At 43.8% G+C, this 20,031-nt stretch overlaps 1 protein-coding gene and 1 non-coding gene across 3 annotated transcripts in view; one reads left to right on the plus strand and one right to left on the minus strand.

The window, feature by feature from the left end:
- The window catches only part of LOC119929953 (protein eva-1 homolog C-like), a 34,660-nt gene extending 24,737 nt beyond the window's left edge, over positions 1–9,923 (plus strand). The window contains exons 3-8 of one of the 2 annotated variants that reach the window (XM_038748339.1): positions 946–1,069; positions 2,129–2,281; positions 3,160–3,303; positions 4,857–4,928; positions 7,958–8,047; positions 9,493–9,923. In XM_038748339.1, coding sequence (XP_038604267.1) covers positions 946–1,069; positions 2,129–2,281; positions 3,160–3,303; positions 4,857–4,928; positions 7,958–8,047; positions 9,493–9,881 — 972 coding nt within the window. In that variant the 3' untranslated portion in view covers positions 9,882–9,923. The remainder of the gene's footprint in view (positions 1–945; positions 1,070–2,128; positions 2,282–3,159; positions 3,304–4,856; positions 4,929–7,957; positions 8,048–9,492) is intronic. The other variant, XM_038748340.1, reaches the window with a different exon arrangement.
- A 9,510-nt stretch (positions 9,924–19,433) lies between these two features.
- Positions 19,434–19,571, minus strand: LOC119930141. Its single transcript, XR_005451631.1, has one exon. It is a non-coding gene; the product is annotated as a small nucleolar RNA SNORA7 (small nucleolar RNA).
- Positions 19,572–20,031: the final 460 nt, after the last annotated feature.

Consider the following 20,031-nt stretch of genomic DNA (forward strand, 5'->3'; position numbering starts at 1 on the left):
TGAATAAATGAATGAACTGAAAGAATGAGTAAGAACTGACAGTGAGATCCCATAGGAACCTGACAGTTCTGGTGTATCAAATAATCATACCATTTTCAGAATGGTTCAGAGAACAGAAAATGAGTAGAGTCATTTGCAGAACTGCCCAAATCCTGAACTCAAGGTGATGCTATTCTGAATGTCCTATATTGGGCAGGGAAATACATCAACCAGATGGGATTCTTAATGCAAAAAGAAGCTGGTAGCACTAGCAAGGGCTAGCGACTGAGAAAACAGTGTTTCCTGGATCAGCACTACATGCCACCCAAGTAACTTGGCAAGGGGCCCTGGTATTACTAAACTGACACAGGGATATAAAATAATAACAATAATAATAATGGTACCTGTTAAGCACTTACTATATGCTATGCACCGAACTAAGTGCTGAGATAGATACAAGAAAATCAGATTGGACCCAGTCCCTGGCCCCCATGGAGCTCCCATTCTAAGTCGGAGGGAGTAGATTTAATGCCCCTTTTTTACAGCTGAGGAAACTGATGCATAGAGAAGTTAAGTGGCTTGCCCAAGGTCACACAGCAAAAAATAGTGGAGTCTGGATTATATACTCTGACTCCCAAGCCTGTGCTCTTTCCAGTAGGCCACGTTTCTTCTCCATCTTCCTCAATATTGATGACGGAGGTTCTCAGGAGGAGAACATGCCCAATTTCTGGAGATGGAGAAAGCTGGAGGAGTTCCATAAAGATCTCTGCATCATTCTTTCACATTTCTTTTACCTTCTCTTCCCTCTCCTCTTCCTCTGAATCCTGTGCTCTGAAAATGGAATCACCTGGTATCAATGGTGTCTGGTGCCAATGTTCTGTCTCAGAACGTTTAAGGATGGAAAAATCTGACTGGCTGAAATGACAACCCCTTGACCCATTCGTACCTGTCTGTCTCTCCCTCCAGAAGCTTCTAGATGAATGTCAAGACCAGCAGTGGTGCCATTTGTCAGTGAACAGCCGTGTGTTCGGTCCAGACCCTTGTACTGGGACCCACAAGTACTTGATTGTTTCCTACAAGTGTAGACCAGGTGAGTCCTTCCAATTTTCAGTTTGGAGAAAATGCCACAGAGCATGGATGAGGGCTGGGGATCTGAAAGAGCTCTTTTCCAGGGGCAAATTCACTGGGTGTAGGGCGTGAGCCTAAGAATGATCCCGACAATTTCCTCAACTTGTAACTTAGCTCAAACCTTGTCCCAGTCAATCAGTCAGTAGTATTTATTGAGCACTTACTGTGTGCAGAGCACTGTTCTAAGCACATAGGAGTTGGTAGCCCTGTTCTCTGCCCACAAGGAGCTTACAGTCTTGAGGATCAACCTTTGATATTGATGGAGCAAGCAGCTATGTCCCTGCCTGAGGAAAGAAAGGAATGCATCCTCTGCTTAGATTTTGTAATTGCGGTATTTGCTAAGTGCTTACTATAATAATAATAATTATGATATTTATTAAGCACTTACTATGTGCCAAGCACTGTTCTAAGCACTGGGGTAGATACAAGGTGATCAGGTTGTCCCACGTGGGGCTCACAGTCTTAAACCCCATTTTACAGAAGAGGTAGCTGAGGCACAGAGAAGTTAAGTGACTTGCCCAAGGTCACACAGCAGACAGGTGGCAGAGTCAGGATTAGAACCCATGACCTCTGACTCCCAAGCCTGGGCTCTTTCCACTAAGTCACATTGCTATGTGCCAAGCACTGTAATAATGACAACCCAGGGGTAGAAACAAGTTTATCAGGTTGGACACAGTCCGTGTCCCATATGGGCCTCACAGTCTCAATCCCCATTTTACAGATGAGGTAACTGAGGCATAGAGAAGTCACACATCAGACAAGTGGTGGAGGTAGGATTAGAATCCCTGACCTTCTGTAACAATCAATGCTTTTTCAGATCTTTTGAGAAATTTGTGTCCATAAAGCTGCTTGTCTTAGGCTCAGACAGACAACTTTGGGAATTTCTCGTGGGGCCCACTGCTCTCATACCAGATACAGATGGTACCTCAGGTGGCTGCCAGGAATTCCAGAACCCGCTGACAGGTCTGGAGCTCTACAGGAGTGAATTTTAAGAGATTTTAACCCCTGGCTTGTTTCCTAGAGAACCATCGAACGAAGACCGTGTGTGAAAATGCCAAGCTGAGGTTGCAGTGCCGCAACAGCTCCATCCTGGCAATATACTCAGCCCGTTATGGGAGGTTCCTACAGGGAAAACTGGAGTGTGATTCCAAGAACCAAACCATGCCTGACATAGGTATGTTGAGAAAGCTGGGACTGGAGGTTCCTGGGTTCTGTTCACCCCCAATCCCCATTTTTTCTGGGAGTGGCGGAAGCCTGCCATAGGCCTATCTAATCTAATCAACCTGTCACATTTGTATCTGAAAGATGCTTACTGGGATGCGATTAATGGCCTATCAATGTAAGGGGCAGTTATCTAGAGAATGGCATAAATCCAGGTTCTGACATGTCACACACACATCACACACACACCATCTCCATGCCTGACTAGTTCACAGTAATATGGACTTAAATTATAAACGACAGTACCTAAAGAAGTGTGTTCTCCCTCGGACATACATCAATTGTATCTATGTTCAATTCTAATGTAGCTTTTAACTTTCTCCCCCTAGCCCCCATCCATTCGGATACTCCAATAGGCAGTGGGCCACCATTTTTCCCATTAGGCACCTATAGGCATAAATCGTTTTCAAGATTTCCTTTTCCAAAGACACTACTTGTTCACCCTTCCATTTCTCCAGCTGTCTGAGCTGTCCCTCCCATCACTACCCACCAGTCCCCACTTACTGTCTCCTATGTTATCCTTCTCTCTAGCCTCTCTCCCCAACTGAGCTTTTCCATCCTTTTCTTGGGTCCCTCATCCTCCTGGATATTCCTGGTACCAGAACACCCATAAAAGCCAACTTTGGGGCACACCACTTGAAGATACACACAGCTCCTTAACCATCACGAGATCATTGGCTTGTTTAGAGAATACCTCCATGGGATAAACACAACAAGAGCTATTCATAATTTAGGTTTGCCCTCTTCCTTGATCTTATCGGAATGCTGTTTATATCCTTCTAGAGAGCAAAATGATTGGTATCTGATCTTTGTCCCTCTGTTTATTGTTAGAATGCCTAGCTCCAGGAGCCTTGAGGAGAGTTTCCAGGAAGTGTCACAGGAAGGAGAACTGCACCATATTTGCAGATATGGCCACTTTTGGTAATCCCTGTTTCCCAGGAGTGAAGAAGCAGCTGAGAGTCTCTTACATGTGTGGTAAGAGAAATTTAGTATGCTCATTTTTCTTTCAGAGGAAGGTCCTTCAATTAGTCAGTGGTATTTATTGAGTGCATGGGAGATGCTTTGTCTCATTTAATAATAATAATAATGGCATTTGTTAAGCACTTACTATGTGCAGAGCACTGTTCTAAGCTCTGGGGAGGATACAAGGTAATCAGGTTGTCCCACATGGGGCTCACAGTCTTAATCCCCATTTTACAGATGAGGGAACTGAGGTCCAGAGAAGATAAGTGACTTGCCCTGCTGAGCAGTGATTTGAACCCATGACCTCTGACTCCCAAGCCCATGCTCTTTCCACTGAGCCATGCTGCTTTAGCTAAGAGAAAGCTAGCTGTTCTTTTTTTATGGTATTTGTTAAGTGCTTACTATGTGCCAGGCACTGTTCTAAGCACTGACATATGAGAAGCAGCATGGCTCAGTGGAAAGAGCATGGGCTTTGGAGTCAGCGGTCATGGGTTCAAATCTCTACTCTGCCAATTGTCAGCTGTGTGACTTTGGGCAAGTCACTTAACTTCTCTGGGCCTCAGTTACCTTATCTGTAAAATGGAGATTAAGACTGCGAGCCCCCCGCGGGACAACCTGATCACTTTGTAACCTCCCCAGTGCTTAGAACAGTACTTTGCACATAGTAAGTGCTTAATAAATGCCATTATTATTATTATTATTATTATTATTATTATTATTATTACAAACTAATCTGATTGGATGTAGTCCAGGTTTCCCAATAGGCAATAGACCACCATTGGCTCCAACTCACAGGCCCGTACTCCATTCACTAGGCCATTTGTCCCACATGAGACTTACAGTCTATTTAGTGTAATATTGCCAAGCAGAACCTTTTACAAAAATTCACAGAAGCTACAGCATTTTGCCAGAGGGACTCCCAACCCACATCCTTACTCCAAAGCTCTTCTGCTCCTCTCTCAGGTCCCTAAGCACTCAATAAATACCGCTGATTGATTGATTAATAGATAACTAGTGCGACTTCTTAGTCACAAGACTTGGCAGCAGAAACTGAGGGGGAGAGAGGCTGGTCATTTAAAAATAAAAATTCTGAATACTGAGGTGTCTGGTGTCAAATAATGATAGTAATTATAGTAATAATAATAATAATATTTGTTATGCACTTTGTGCCAAGCACTGTAATAAGCCCTGGGATAGATGTATAAGATAACCAGGTTGGACACAGTTCCTGTCCCACATCGGGCTCACAGTCTAGGTAGCAGTGTCAGACAGGGGACAGAACAGCCAAGATGAGTTGTCTTGACGGCGACTCAGGGAAACTTGTCATTTATTCATTCAATCGTATTTATTGAGTACTTATTATGGACAGAGCACTATATTAGGTGCTTGGAAAATACAATTCAGCAATAAAGAGAGACAATCCCTCTCCACATCAAGCTTACAGTCTGGGGCAAGGGGGAAGATTTTCCTTGGCTGGGAGATCCTTCTACTTGCAGGTCTCATCACGTTCTTCCCTTGTAGCTTCTCTCAGTCAGTTCTTTCATTAAATTTTTCTTTCCTTTCAGTGCCCAAACAGTTGCTGCAGCAAGTGGACCTGGGGTCTCCAGATCCATTTTCTCTCTCAGACTACACCCACGGTGAGCACCCTGATTCGTTCCAGGCAGGAAAACTCTGCTCTTGGGGTCATTGGGGTTGATTCATCATCAATGACAGCATTATCCACAAATATTGATTGATATTGATTGCACCAACAGGGTGTAGAACACTTTGCTGGAGATAGAGGGAAACGTAAAAGGTCAGAGCCAGTTTTCAAGGAACTGACAGTTTGATGGGAGAGTTCCTATGTAGGTCCATGACTGCCTTTGTGGGCAGGGCACAGGTGACTTTTTAAAAAATAAATGGTACTAGTTAAGCACTTACTATGTGCCAGGCACTGTAGTAAGAGCTGGGGTAGATGGGAGGCAATCAAGTTAGACACAGTCCATGTCCCACATGGGGCTCACAATCTTAATCCCTATTTTGCAGATGAGGTAACTGAGGCTAAGAGAAGTTAAGTGACTTGACCAAAATCACACAGCAGACAAGTGGTAGACTTTATTATTCCGTACTTCCCAAGGGCCCAGTACTGCTACTGCTATCACCACTTCTACTACTACTATTAATAATGGTGGTATTTGTTAAGCGCTTACTATGTGCCAAACACTGTTCTAAGTGCTGGGGTAGATACAAGGTAATCAGGTTGTCCCACATGGGGCTCACAGTACGAATCCCCATTTTACAGATGAGGAAACTGAGGCACAGAGAAGTGTGACCTTGGGCAAGTCACTTAACAACAGACAAGTGGTGGAATCGGGATTAGAACCCACAACCTCTGACTCCCAAGCCCACTACAACTATCACCACTACCACCGCCACTTGGCTCAGTGGAAAGAGCACAGGCTGTGGAGTCAGGAGTCATTGGTTCAAATCCCGGCTCTGCCAATTGTCAGCTGTGTGACTTTCAAGTCACTTAACTTCTTTGTGCCTCAGTTACCTCATCTGTAAAATGGGGATTAAGACTGTGAACCCGCCGTGGGACAACCTGATCACCTTGTAACCTCCCCAGCACTTAAAACAGTGCTTTGCACATAGTAAGCACTTAATAAATGCTATCATTATTATTACTATTACTAACCTTAAACTGTGAGCCCCACAGACTTCAGGGACCCGTGTAATTCCCCTCTGTATATTCTCACCTAGTGCTCTGCACATAGTAAGTGTTTAAATACTATTATTACTATAACTACTATTCTGAGGGTGGCCTGGTATGTCACTGGTGAACTGCCTCAGTTTTGTCATCTATAAAATGGAGTAACCAGTGAGGCCCAGGTCAACAATTAGAAGTGGAGTCAAAATCTTGGAGAAAAAATCCTGGCACCAGAAAAGGGGCTCTAATCTAATTCAGGGTACAGCCTTTGATCCCCATCCAAACTGTTAATACAGAACCTCATCCTGTCCCACCTAGATTACTACTCCTTGCTGACCTCCCAACTTCCTGTCTCTTCCCACTCCAGTCCATACTTTATGCCGCTGCCCAGATCAACGTTCAGGACACGTCACCCCCTTCCTCAAAAATCTCCAGTTGTTGCCTATCCACCTCTGTATAAAACACTTCACAGTTGACTTTAAAGCAGTCCATCACCCTGCCCTCTCCTACCGCACTTTGCTTCTCTCCTGTACAACCCAGCCCACATATTTTGATCCTCTGGTGCAAACCTGCTCACTATGCCTCGATCTCTCCTGCCTCGCACCAGTCCCAGGTCCACGTCGTGCCTTTGGCCTGGGATACCCTCCCTCCTCATATCTGATAGACAATTACTATTCCTCCGCTTCAAAGCCTTATTGAAGGCACATCTCCTCCAAGAGGCTTTCCCAAACTAAGCCCCACTTTTTCTCATCTCCTACTCCATTCTGTGTCACCCTAACTTGCTCCCTTTGCTCTTCCCCCACGACACTTACGTATATATCTGTAGATATGCTCCCAGTCCCACGACACATATATATATATCTGTAATTTAATTTATTTGTATCGATGTCTGTCTCCCACCACTGCCCCCAGACTGTGAGCTTGTTGTGGACAGGGATTGTCACTGTTTATTGTTGTATTGTTCTTTTCCAAGTGCTTAGTACAGTGGTCTGCACACAGTAAACTCTTAATATCTGCAATTGAATTGAATGGATGAATGAATCCCAGTGGTATGCCAGGAGAAGCAAGAGGTGTGTTATGCTGTCCCTGCAATAAGTGGAATCAGTCAATCAACCAATCTTATTTTTGAGTGCTTACTGTGTGCAGAGCACTGTACTAAGTGCTTGGGAGAGTACAACACAACAATATAACATATACATGCCCTGCCCACAGGAACTCATAGCAGAGACAGGCAGGCAGGGCAGACTTTCTTTCCCCTTGTCCTTGTTTTAAAGGCCACAATGTTCTGTTCTCTCCTTGGAATATGGATTCATTGTCAAAACAGCTCTTGTTAAATTCCCACTGCTTCCTTACTTAATCCAGGGTTCCCAGAGAAGCCTTGAGAGCCATTGGCTTTGACTTGGTTTCCCCTCACCTTCCCTCTTCTGTATAGTTTGTCTCCACTGACTGGGACTCTCCTAGTGGGTTGAGTGAAGCTTCAGTTCCCATGTTTATTCAATCCTGAGTGTCCCTATCCTGCCCTGAGGGAAAGCTTAACTCTATCTTGGAAAGATCAGCAATTTCTCGAGGATGGCATTCTTAGATTGTAGTGGATGTTAGCTATGAAAATTTTGTTTTTCAGGCCTAAGGGAAATCAGACAGCAGGGTTTATGAAAATCAGCAACAGCACACCATTGTTCCAGAAGAAAAGGGAGCATTTGAGTGAAAAAGATCTGAGTCTAAAGGATTCTCAGCATTGGCAAAATAAAGGCACTTGTGGGGAAGATAGTAAAGAAAGTAAGAAAGGGCTGCAGTTGAGGGAAGCATGAGAGCCAGTGAGGGAGAGTGGAGGGATCAGAAAAAGAGAAGAAAAGCATGCTGAGTACAGATAAATATTCAAGAACTGGACTGAGTGGGGAGAAAAGTCTCTGCCAGGGTTTTCTTATTGCCCTATCACCCCTGTCTCGGTGAGTAAGACCCTGTCCCCCTTGTTCACTGCAGGTGGATGGTATAAAGGTCCCAGAGTGTTCAAACTACATGAAGATGTGGTGATTGTTACTAGTTCTCTGGAAGTGCTTGTCCATATTTGGGGTAGGTGACTTCTTTGAGCATCTGGTGGGGAGCGGCTGTAGGGAGCAAGAGAGGGTCTCTCTGAGAGGACTTATATGTCCCAATTTGAATGGAGCCTGGGACTAAAAGTGAGTCTATATGCTTAGATACAAGGTGGTGCCTCTAATCTAGCTTTGCCCAATGTCGCGTCTGCTCCAATTTCCCAGGCTCTCAGTGGGCAGCTACTCGAACCATCCTAGGCTCCACACCCAGGCCTGGATGGGATAAAAAAGATGAGAGTGGGGATAGAAAGGGGAAGCAACATCAAGGAGGCTCAGAACTGAATGAACATGAAGACTCAGACCAGCTCTTGTCAGCTTATTTGGCTGTAACAACATCATTATTATTATTATTATTAACACTAGCAGGTGCAGGGTGGAGGTTCATTCATTCATTCAATCGTATTTATGGAGAACTTACTGTGTGCAGAGCACTGGACTGAGCGCTTGGGAGAGGACAATTCAGTAACAGAGAGAAACAATCCCTGCCCAACAATGGGCTCACGGTCTAGAAGGTTCTTTATCAAAGCAGGGCAGCCTAGTGGAAAGAGCCCGGCCTCTGTCATCGTCCGCCGGGTGACCTTTGGCAAGTCACGTCACTTCTCCGGACATCAGTTCCCTCCTCTGGAAAATGGGGGTGAAGACTGGGTGCCCCAAGTGGGACAGGGCCTGTGTCCAAACCGAACAGGTGGCATGATGATGGTGTCAGTGGGTGGGCATGACAAAGTTGTCTCTCTTTATTGCTGAATTGTATTTTCCAAGTGCTTAGTACAGTGCTCTGCACACAGTAAGCACTCAATAAATATGATTGAAAGAAAAGATTAGCTTGTATCCACCCCAGCGCTTAGGTCAGTGCCTGGATCATAAGAAGTAACCCCCTTCTAGATTGTGAGCCCGTTGTTGGGTAGGGCCCGTCTCTATATGTTGCCCTTGTACTTCCCAAGTGCTTAGTACAGTGCTCTGCACATGGTAAGCGCTCAATAAATACGATTGAATGAATGAATGGTTCAGCCACCCCAAGTAGCAAACCACCAACGATCCTCCATGCCTTCTCCTGCCTGCCCTTGGACTCAGATTGGTCTGTGTGAAAGACACATACCTTTCCCATTCCTTATTCTTCTCAGAAGCCCACTGGGGGAGGGGGGGCAGCAGTATGCTGCTCTGCTGGGCACTCTAGAAGCAGACGACCCTGAAGGAATGAATTTTCTTTTCAGGGCAAAAGAAAGATAATTTCCCCAAAGGACAAGAGTTCCTAGCACATTTGTCATTCCAGGCTCTACACTGCAACTCCTGAAGGCTCCATTTCAGAGCTAACCCCCTGGTTCTGACTGGACCTGATCTGAGGTCATCAGACATCCTCCCCTCAAAGCACCTTGCCCATCTCACAGGAGTTCACGGATTGATCTTTGTTCCCCCCTTTCTCTGCAGGCATCCCAGAGAAACTGGGACTCTACTTCCTTTGTGGGGTCTCCGCAGGCCTCGTCTTCCTGCTCTGCGTCTTTGCCCCCAAAATGGCCTTCATTCAGGATGTGAAGGAAGCTTTCTGGGACCTGAAGATCGGAGGAGAAACCAAGTTGGGTAGGACCAAGCTGCAGGATCAAGAGGAGGACGACAACCACAATGACGACAGCTCATCGGATTCCTCCTTCCACCGGCTTACCCGCATCTATCGAGCTTCAGACAACATCTTCGGCCCGGAACTGACTGCGGCTCTGGAGGGGGCTGCTGAAGAGAGGGGCCAGGAGGGAGATGAGATATGGATGCCCAAGGAGTCCAGCCCATATGCAATTCACAAAATCAAATCCGCCACCAAATGAAGCAGTGTGGCCTAGTAGAAAGAGCCCAGATCTGGCAGTCAGAGGACCTTGGTTCCAATTCTGGCTCTGCCACTTGTCTGCTGTGTGACCTTGGGTAAGTCACTCAACTTCTCTGTGCCTCGGTTACTTCATCTGTAGATTGGGGGCTAACTCCTACTCCCTCATACTTAAACTGTGAGCTCCACGTGGGACAGGGACTGTTTCCAATCTGATTAACTAGTATCTTCCCCAGCGCTTACAGTAGTGCTTAGCACATAGGAAGCACTCAACAAGTACCATAATTCTTCTTTCTTCTTCCTTCATCCTTCTTTTTCCTTTCTTCTTCTTATTTCTTCTTCTCCTAGACAGACGCTAGCCAGTATTGCAGCAGATTGAAATGTAGGTGCCTCTTCTTAAACTCCATTTTAGAGGGGGCTGTTTAGTGGAGACCAAAGATGGAAAATCAAGTCAACTCATGCTTATAATGCCCCCAGGAGCAGGACACAATACTAAACCTTTTGATTACCCACATGCTTTTATGGCCTGGCAGAGACTTGATTAAGAAAGCTTTCTCCAAGCAACTCCTGTCCAGACTTGATAAACAGGCCTATACACTGCCTTTCATGGAAACTAAAAACAAAACAAAACCAAAAAACCCTCCTGTTGAAAGACCATCTGTCTGCTTGCACTCGAGTTAGAATTGTTGCTTTGCTCTTCCTCGTCCATGGACATCCATAGACTCCATGCCTTCTCCTCCTACCTCCCACTTTCACATGATGCTTTTGTAACCTTGACCGTAATAAAAGCTTAATTTCACCTTCATTCTTCTTTGGGAAACTGATAGGCAGAGTTTGTTTTTAGAGATGCAGGGGCTATTATCCATCCAGATTTCTTATGAAACCTTGTCCTGTTGGTCATGGTGTTTTAGCTCACCTTCTGTTCTTTTCATTTCTGTGGTATTTGTTAAGCATTTGCTATGTGTCAGACACTGTTCTAATATAATAGGTACAAGTTAATTAGGTTGTACACTGATCCCTGTTCCACATGGAGTTCAAAGTCTAAGTAGGAGGTGAAACAGGTACTGAATCCCCGTTTTACAGTTCTGTCAGCCATATTTATTGAGTGCTTACTGAGAGCAGAGCACAGTACTAAGTGCTTGGAAGAGTACAATATAATAGACATACTTCCTGCTCACAATGAGTTTACAGTCTATAGGGGAAGACAGACATTAATATAAATAAATTATAGATATGTACATAAGTGCTGTGGGGCTGGGGGTGTCAAGGTGACAACCCCTCCTACCTCACCTTGCTACTCTCCTACTACAACCCAGTCTACATGCTTTACTTCTCTTAGGTTAACCTTCTCTCGGTGCCTTGATTTCACCTATCTCCTTGCCGACCCATCTCCACATCTTTGTCTCTGGCCTGGAATGCCCTCCCTCCTCAAATTAGACAGTTACCCTTTAAAGCCTTAACAAAGGGCAAATCTCCAAGAGGCCTCCCCTGACTAAGCCCCCCTTTTCTCTTCTTCCATTCCCTTCTGCACTGCCCTGACTTGCTCCCTTTGTTCTGCCCTACGGCATTTACGTACATACCTGTAATTCATTTATTTATATTAATGTCTTTCTCCCCTACTCTAGACTGCAGGTCATTGTGGGCAGGGAATGTGTCTATTTATTGTTGTATTGTACTCTCCCAAGAGCTTAATACCGTGCTATGCACCAGTAAGTACTCAATAAATACTACTGAATGAATATTATTGAATGAAAGGAGACTTAGTCAGGGAAGACCCCTGAAGGAAATGTGCCTCTAATAAGGCCTTGAAGTGGGGATAGTAATTGTCTGTTGGCTATGAGGAGGGAAGATGTTTCAGGCAAGAGGCAGGATGTGGGCAAGAGGTTGGCAGCAAGATGAGAAACTGAGGCACAGAGAAGTTAAGTGACTTTCCCAAAGTCACACAGCAAGCTATTGGCAGAGCCAGGAGTAACGCTGAAATTATGGAAAATTATGGTGGGGATCTGGAGAAGCCAAGTAAACCCATCCTCCTTCCTTCCGGAAAAGTTAATGCAAACTACTCTGGAGTGATTGTTCCCTATCCTTTTTTAAAAAAAATCCCTAAAAAAACCAAAAAAAATCACAGCTTCCCTGATTATTTCTTCTTAAAGTCTTTCTCTTCACTAAACAGCACAGAGGAGGTGCTTAACACTTTCTTCTTTTGACATGCAGTTAATGTTTAAACATGAACTGATTCGAAGTCCCTTAGACTGAAATTAATTTCCCAAGCGATTAAATTTAGGGTTAGGATTTGCCATTCAGAAATGGGTTCACTCAACAGAATAGTGCCTCAGCCAGAATTGCTTTCTTTTAAAATACACACTGCCTTCATGTGAAAATTCATGATTTTTATGACCTATGCTCTTCAAATAATCTTCATCTGGAATTTAATATTGAATTCAAATACTCATCTCCAAACTCAATAACAAAATCTTAAAGTCTTGGCCTAAATAGCGGTAGGAATAAAAAAGGTGTTTGTTAAGCACTTACCCTTTGCCAAGCACTATACTAAGTCCTGGGGTAGACATTACATAATCAGTTGGGAGATAATCCCTGTTCCATACAAGACTCAAAGTCTAGGAGGGAGGGAGAACATGTTATCCCTATTTTACAGATAAGGAAAATGAAAATGAAGTTAAATGACTTGCCCAAGGCCATGCAGCACCCAAGTGGCAGATCCAGTAGAACGTAGGATTCCCTGGCCCATGCTCTTTCCACAAGACCATGCTGTTTTTCCTAATGTTTTTCAATCGCTCCTCAATTAGGAATTCTATTCCTTGCCATGGACTGAGCTCTGCTATAAGGTTGAGGAGTGTGGCACCCCTTTTTTGAGGAGACACTCTTCTAGTTATTTTATATTTACAAGGAATCTATGGAGATGTTAGTTGTGACATACACCCTCAAGCCATGGTATCAGTTAAAAGTTTTCTACTGGAAAAGGTTCCCAAATTAGGAGGATTTTATACAAACCTCCAAATAGTCACTCTGCTCAGGCAGGTGGAAATGTGAGATTGGCCCTTCCCGGCACCCACCTTAAAATTCTCCTTCCTCTCATGTTTTGCTGGACTTTATGAGTTCTTCAGCTGGACCTGTAACCTGATTTCCACCCAAGAACCAGAAATAGCTGAACAAAAAAACAATCTGCTATTGTTTCCGCTGTGTGGCTGAGGGGAAAACAGATTAAGACTCCAGTTCCTTTAAACCAAGGATGTCCCCAAAGTTCCCAAAATGTACCAGGACAGGCAGATTGTGTTCATTCTCCCAGGGTTTCTTCTCTGGTCCAGAACTCTGCTGATACTAGCCTGAATCTCCTGGTCAGCTCTTCATGGGAGAGGACCAGCCTTTCCCTCTAAGGGGAACCCTGAATGAGCTCAGGTACAGCCAGGTCTGGAATCCATGGATAGGAAAACAGTGAGTCTGGGATGCATCTTTTCCAGGTTTAATCAATCAATGATACTTATTGAGCACTTACCGTGGGGGAAGCAGCGTGGCCTAGTGGAAAGAGCACAGGCCTGGGAGTCAGAAGACCTGGGTTCTAATCCCAGCTCCACCTCTTGTCTACTGTGTGACTTTGGGTAAGTCAGTTCACTTCTCTGGGCCTCAGGGACCTCATCTGTAAAATGGGGATTAAGCTCATGAGCCCTAAGTGCGACAGGTATCGTGTCCAACCTGATTATCTTGTATCTACCTTAGCACTGAGTACAGTGCCTGGCACATAATAAGTACTTAAAAAATACCATTTTTAAAAAAAGCACTTGGGAGAGTGTGATACAGCAGAGCTGGTAGACATGTTCCCTGCCCACAGTGAGTTTACAGACTAGAGAAAGTTTAAACTGACCTCTGGCTTGTTTGACTTTGTGAATCGCTGCTGGAGGATTTGGGGTACCTAGGAGGCCATCAATGAAGATTTTACTTTCCTTAATAGTTTAGTCATGGGTCTGGGAATCAGAAGGATCTGGGTTCTAATCCCGGCTCTTCCACTTGTCTGCTGTTTGTCCTCGGGCAAGCTACTTCACTTCTCTGGGCCTCAGTTAACTCATCTGTAAAATCAGGACTAAGACTGTGAGCCCCATAATAATAACAATAATAATAATAATAATGGCATTTATTAAGCACTTACTATGTGCAAAGCACTGTTCTAAGCTCTGGGGAGGTTACAAGGTGATCAGGTTGTCCCACAGGGGGCTCACAGTTTTCATCCCCATTTTAAAGATGAGGTAACCGAGGCCCAGAGAAGTGAAGTGACTTGCCCAAAGTCACACAGCTGACAACTGGTAGAGCCGGGATTTGAACCCATGACCTCTGACCCCAAAGCCCGGGCTCTTTCCACTGTGCCACACTGATTCTCCTAAGAAGCAAGGACTTTGTCCAATTTGATTTGCTTGTATCCACCCCAGCTCTAAGTCCAGTGCCTGGGCCATAATAAGCGCTTAGCAAATGCCACAATTATTATCATTATTATTAGTAACTCTCCACCCAGTAACAGATGGGGATGATGAGCCAGATTTTGATAGTTTAAACTTCGGGCCTGCACCTTTAGCTCTGATCATTGAGTAAACAACTCTCCTTTCCCTGTTTTTCTCTTCTCCATCTCCCCCCATGTTCAATCACTCGTTAATAAGTACAGGGTGTTTCTAAGTTCAGTGACCCCATGTTTGTTCCATCCTGTATTAACAGTAGAAGAACTTAAAAGCTACTGATTAGCGGATAAGTAAATAATAAATAATTCCTCAAATGGACAGAGCGTGATTTTAAGCACCCTGCCCAAAAAACTTATTAAACATGGAAATCAGTCTCACAGTAAGAGACAGACTGGTGTCATTGTATAAATAGGACAGTACTGTCCCAGAAAACATGAGAGGATACGTGAAAAAATTAAAGTTAATCCCACCAAAAGATGGAAAGTTGGTCTTCCCAAAGTCTTTACTAGCCTTATATAAACGAGTCTTTTGTAAGCTCAGAATTTATTGAGGAGCAGCATATAAAGGTCTGGGTGTAGCTAGAACTGAGACCATAGATCCACCAGTGGTCAGTGATCCACCAATCAATTATGGGTATTTATTGAACACTTACCAGATGTGAACTAAATGCTTGGGAGAGTACCAACAATAGAATTGGTAATAGTAATAACTGAGGTATTTGCTAAGCACTTACTGTGTGCTAGGCACTGTACTAACTGTGGTAAATTTGTCATGTTGGACACGGTCCTATCCTGCATGGGGCTCACAGTCTTAATCCTCATTTTACAGATGAGGTAACTGAGGCCCAGAAAAGTGAAATGACTTGCCTAAGGTCACACAGCAGACAAGTGGCAGAGCCGGGATTGGAACCCACATTCTTCTCACTCCTAAACTCATGCTCTATCCACTAGGCCGTAGACATGATCTTAGCTGTCAAGGAGCTTACAATCTAATGGTCTATAGATAATGCAGTTAGCATGTCTTTACACAATTTCCATATTTAATTTACCCATAATTACACAGAAAAGGAACATGTTTACCCTCTGGATGGTAAACATGGGTGGGGAACATGTCTACCAACTTTATTGTACTCTTTCAAGCTCCTAGTACGATGCTCAGCACACAGTGAGCTCTCAAATATATCATTGATGTGTCCTATTTTCAATACACATCCAGCTCCACAGAAGCATATCAAAGCAGGTTTGACCTTTTCAGACAATCACACTTGTATTTGCCTGCTATAAAGATGATAATCTGCCCCAAACTTGCTAACATAATCAGTCAATAGTATTTATTGAGCACTTACTGTGTGCTGAGCACTGTACTAAGTGTTCAGGAGAGTACAGCATAACAGAGTTGGTGGACATGTCCCCTGCCCACGACAAGTAACTTTGCCAATTTACCCCAGTAATTGTGTATATAGTACAATTCCTCATATATGAAATTCATTCAATTGTATTTATTGAGTGCTTACTGTGTGCAGAGTATTGTTGAAATGATGTGAGGATGTCTCCCAGTTAACTCTTTTGCATTCCACACTTAACCATTTAAGCTTTCTGAACAGGGAAGATCCTGTTGCATTGTATTCTTCCAAGCACTTAGTATAGTGCTCTGCACACAGTAAGCACTCAATAAATGATTGAATGAAAGAATAAATGAATACCTCACAAATACAAGTTAAACATTTGAGGGAGGTGCCTTCCGTCAAACAAATGACTTGTATCAAGCCCCAAATTTCCATTTTCCTCCTCCTGAAAGAATAGCTCAACTACCTAGATGTTTCCCTTTATTCCCAAGGAACCCTTGAAGAAAACTCCCTCCTTCAGTTGCAGATTTCTCAATAACTAGCCAGATGACTTCAAAAATTGCAGAGGGAAGGAAGCTAGATTAGAAAAATCAAACAGAACATATAAGGCTGAAACAATGAATCCAGTCATTCATTCAATTGTATTTATTGAGCCCTTACTGTGTGCAGAGCACTGTACTAAGCACTTGACCCAGTCCAACACAATTATGAGTTCTAGTCACAAAAGACACATATACATTTTCTAGTCACAAAAGACACATATGCATTTTCACAATGCAGGCCCCTCCAATTAATCAATCAGTGGTATTTATTGAGTGCTTACTGTGTGCTGAACATGAAATTGGGTGACTACAGTAATGTTGTAGACATGGTTCCTCCCCACAAGAAGCTTACAATCTAGAGGGGGAGAAAGACATTAAAATAAATTACAGATGGGGGAAAGGCAGAATATAAAAATATGAAATAATGACTTTTGTTAAGCACATACTATGGCCCACATGGGACTCACAGACTAAGTAGGAGGGAAAACAGGTATTGAATCCCCATTTTGCAGATGAGGTAATTGAGATGCAGAGAAGTTTAGTGACTTGCCCAAGGTCACACACTAGGCAAAGGGCAGAACTGGGATTAGAACCCAAGTCCTCTGACTCCCAGGCTCAAAATGTGCATAAGTGCTATGGGACTGAGGGTGGAGAGTATCAAATCTTTAAGGGACACAGATTCTAGGATATAGATGATGCAGAAGGGAAGGAGACTAAATGAGAGCCTGCTCATCTCAACCTAGACCATACTAAACATGTTTACATAAAAATAAAAGTGCATCACATTCATACAATAACTTCTCTCCATCTATCTCAAATTGTGAACCCCTCACACTTATCTTTCTGATGTGAGAATCGTGACCTGCCTGTCTTAGGTAAACAGTGCTCTTTCATGAGGCTGGCTGTTGATGCCTGCAATTTAAACAACTTGGTTAATGCCTATTAAATACCTGCTCTGGGCCCTGAAATGGTCCCAATCTTCGAGAAATACCCCAAACCTCCACAACGACTTGATCCGCAAGCAGGTAGAAGCAATTCATTATAATGTGTGCATTTATCTAATCTACTTCCAACATCATGATTCTGGATTTTTATAAAACATAAACTATCAATAGGAATTTAATAAAATAGCCCAAGTGAGCAAGCACTAAGCACATAAGAGAGGTCAATAGGTGTAAGAGACACAATCCCAATCCACAGGTAGTTCACAGGCTAACAGGAGGGCGGTAGAGGCTGGGACACACATGGCTGTTTTTCTTTAATTTCTTGAACACTTTTTCTGTAAAAGAAAACTTACAAATTACCACACACACCAAAGTTGCTGACATTGATAATCTCTGATTTGTACTCTTTATTTAGCCCACCATCAGCCACATATAACTTATGTACATATGCCCCTGTAGAAAGTAAATTCATTTTTTAATGGTATTTGTTAAGTGCTTAATATATGCCAGGCACCGTACTAAGCATTGCGATAAATACAAACTAATCAGGATGGATATTGTCCATATACCACATAAGCATGACAGTCTTCAACCCCATTTTACAGATGAGGTATCCGAGGTACAGAGAAGTTAAATGACTTAACCAAGGTCACACAGCAGACAAATGGTGGAGCTAGAGTTGAACCCAGACTTTTCTGACTCCCAGGGCTGTGCTCTAATAGGCCATGCTGCTTCTCTATCACTGCCTTGTCAGCAGGTAACGTCTACCAACTCTGATATATTGTACTCTCCCAAGTGCTTAGTAATAATAATAATAATGATGATGATGGCATTTATTAAGCGCTTACTATGTGCAAAGCACTGTTCTAAGTGCTGGGGTGGTTACAAGGAGATCAGGTTGTCCCATGGGGGGCTCACAGACTTAATCCCCATTTTACAGATGAGGGAACTGAGGCCCAGAGAAATGAAGTGGCCTGCCCAAAACCACAGCTGACAATTGGCAGAGCTGGGATTCGAACCCTTGACCCCTGACTCCAAAGCCCAGGCTCTTTCCACTGAGCCACGCTGCTTCTCTACAATGTTCTGCACACAGAAAGAGCTCAATAAACATGATTGATTGATTGATTGATTGATCTCTTCAGTTGCCATTCAGTTTCAAGACACATTGCTGACCTTGTGATATATATTCATTTATTCAATCTTATTTATTGAGCACTTGTGCAGAGCACTGTCCTAAGCACTTGGAACATATTAATTCAGCAATAGAGACAACCCCTACCTACACCAGGCAATATCTATATATTATATCTAATAGCTATCTTTGCACCTCGGTTATATTACTCATTCATTCAATCATATTCATTGAGTGCTTACTGTGTGCAGAGCACTGTACTAAGCGCTTGGGAAGTACAAGTTTGCAACATATAGAGACAGTCCCTACCCATCAGCGGGCTCACTCTTTATCCATGAGTTTGAGTGATCATTGAGAAAGATCCTCTGGACACTTGGACATTGTGGTCATGAAAATAGAGTAGTGTTCCTTTCCGGAATGACTCTGAGCCAGATCATGTAAATATTATCTCTTTAGGCAGTACTCTTCCAGCCTGAGCACTTAGTACAGTGCTCTGCACACAGTAAGCACTCAGTAAATATGATTGAATGAATTAAATGAATGAATGGGTAGCCTTAAATAGCTGATCTAACCATGTGAGTGGGAGAAAGAGAATGGAAGGGAGAAGATGACCAGGAAAATGTTTGGTTCCATCAGTTGATTGGCTCAGGACCAGTCCTCAATCAACCAACCAATCGTATTTACTGAGTATGCAGTATGCAGAACACTGTACTAAGCACTTGGGAGAGTACAAAATAACAATGTACCAGATACATTCCCTGCCCACAACTCTGGGCTCCCTGGGAAGTCTGCCCCATGGATCAATAAATCAATTAATCAATCACATTTATTGAGCATATACTGAGCATAGAGCACTGTACTAAGCACTTGGTGGGGATGGTGAATCCCAAAGGTCCAGTCAAGTTTGACTCTTGTCTTATGCCATCGAGTCATCTCTGACCCACAGAAACGCCGTGGACACCTCTCTCCGAGAACACCCCACCTCCATCAGCAATTGTTCTAGTAGTGTAGCCACAGAGTTTTCTTGGTAAAAGTACAGGAGTGGTTTACCACTGCTTCCTTCCACGCAGTAAATCTGAGTCTTCGCCCTCACCTCTCTCCCATGCTGCTACTGCCCAGACAGGTGAGTTTTGACTTGTAGCAGATTGCCTTCCACTTGCTAACCACTGCCCAAGCTAGGAATGGAATGGACAGACCTCTGCTTGACTCTCCCTCCCATTGTCGTGACTGGTAGAGTACTGGAAACTCTCCAGGTGCGACTCTGAGAGGGGTTAGTTTGACTCAGCTCAAAACCCTTGTGGGGGAGGAGGAGAGGAGGAATGGAATGAAGAGAGAGAAGAGAGGAAGAGGAGAGATAGAAAGGAGATGCAGCAGGTGAAAGGGGTCAGTGATTTTGGTTGTAGTAGCCAAAGAAAGTGTCCATCCAAAATAATTCCCAGTCCCCCTAAAAATCCCAGAGGTGTCAGGTTGACCAGCCTGGGTGGACTGGAGTGAGGCTTACTAAGGGCTTCTAAGGTCCAACTGAGAACACACTCTACAGGAGGCATTCTATTTCTCAGCCTCCCAAGGAGTCCCAGACTGATCCATTTCCAAACTGAACCCAGCAGATTCTGGAATTGGGCCACCCTCCTGCTTGTGAGTTTTCAGTGGCTGCCCTTCCCAACTCTCCCCACTTCTCCAGCCTCTTCCTCCCCTATCAATAAGGGGAGATGCATAACTCCTTCCATCAGC

The sequence above is a fragment of the Tachyglossus aculeatus genome, chromosome 6 (genome assembly GCF_015852505.1).
Source record: "Tachyglossus aculeatus isolate mTacAcu1 chromosome 6, mTacAcu1.pri, whole genome shotgun sequence".
NCBI lineage: Eukaryota > Metazoa > Chordata > Mammalia > Monotremata > Tachyglossidae > Tachyglossus > Tachyglossus aculeatus.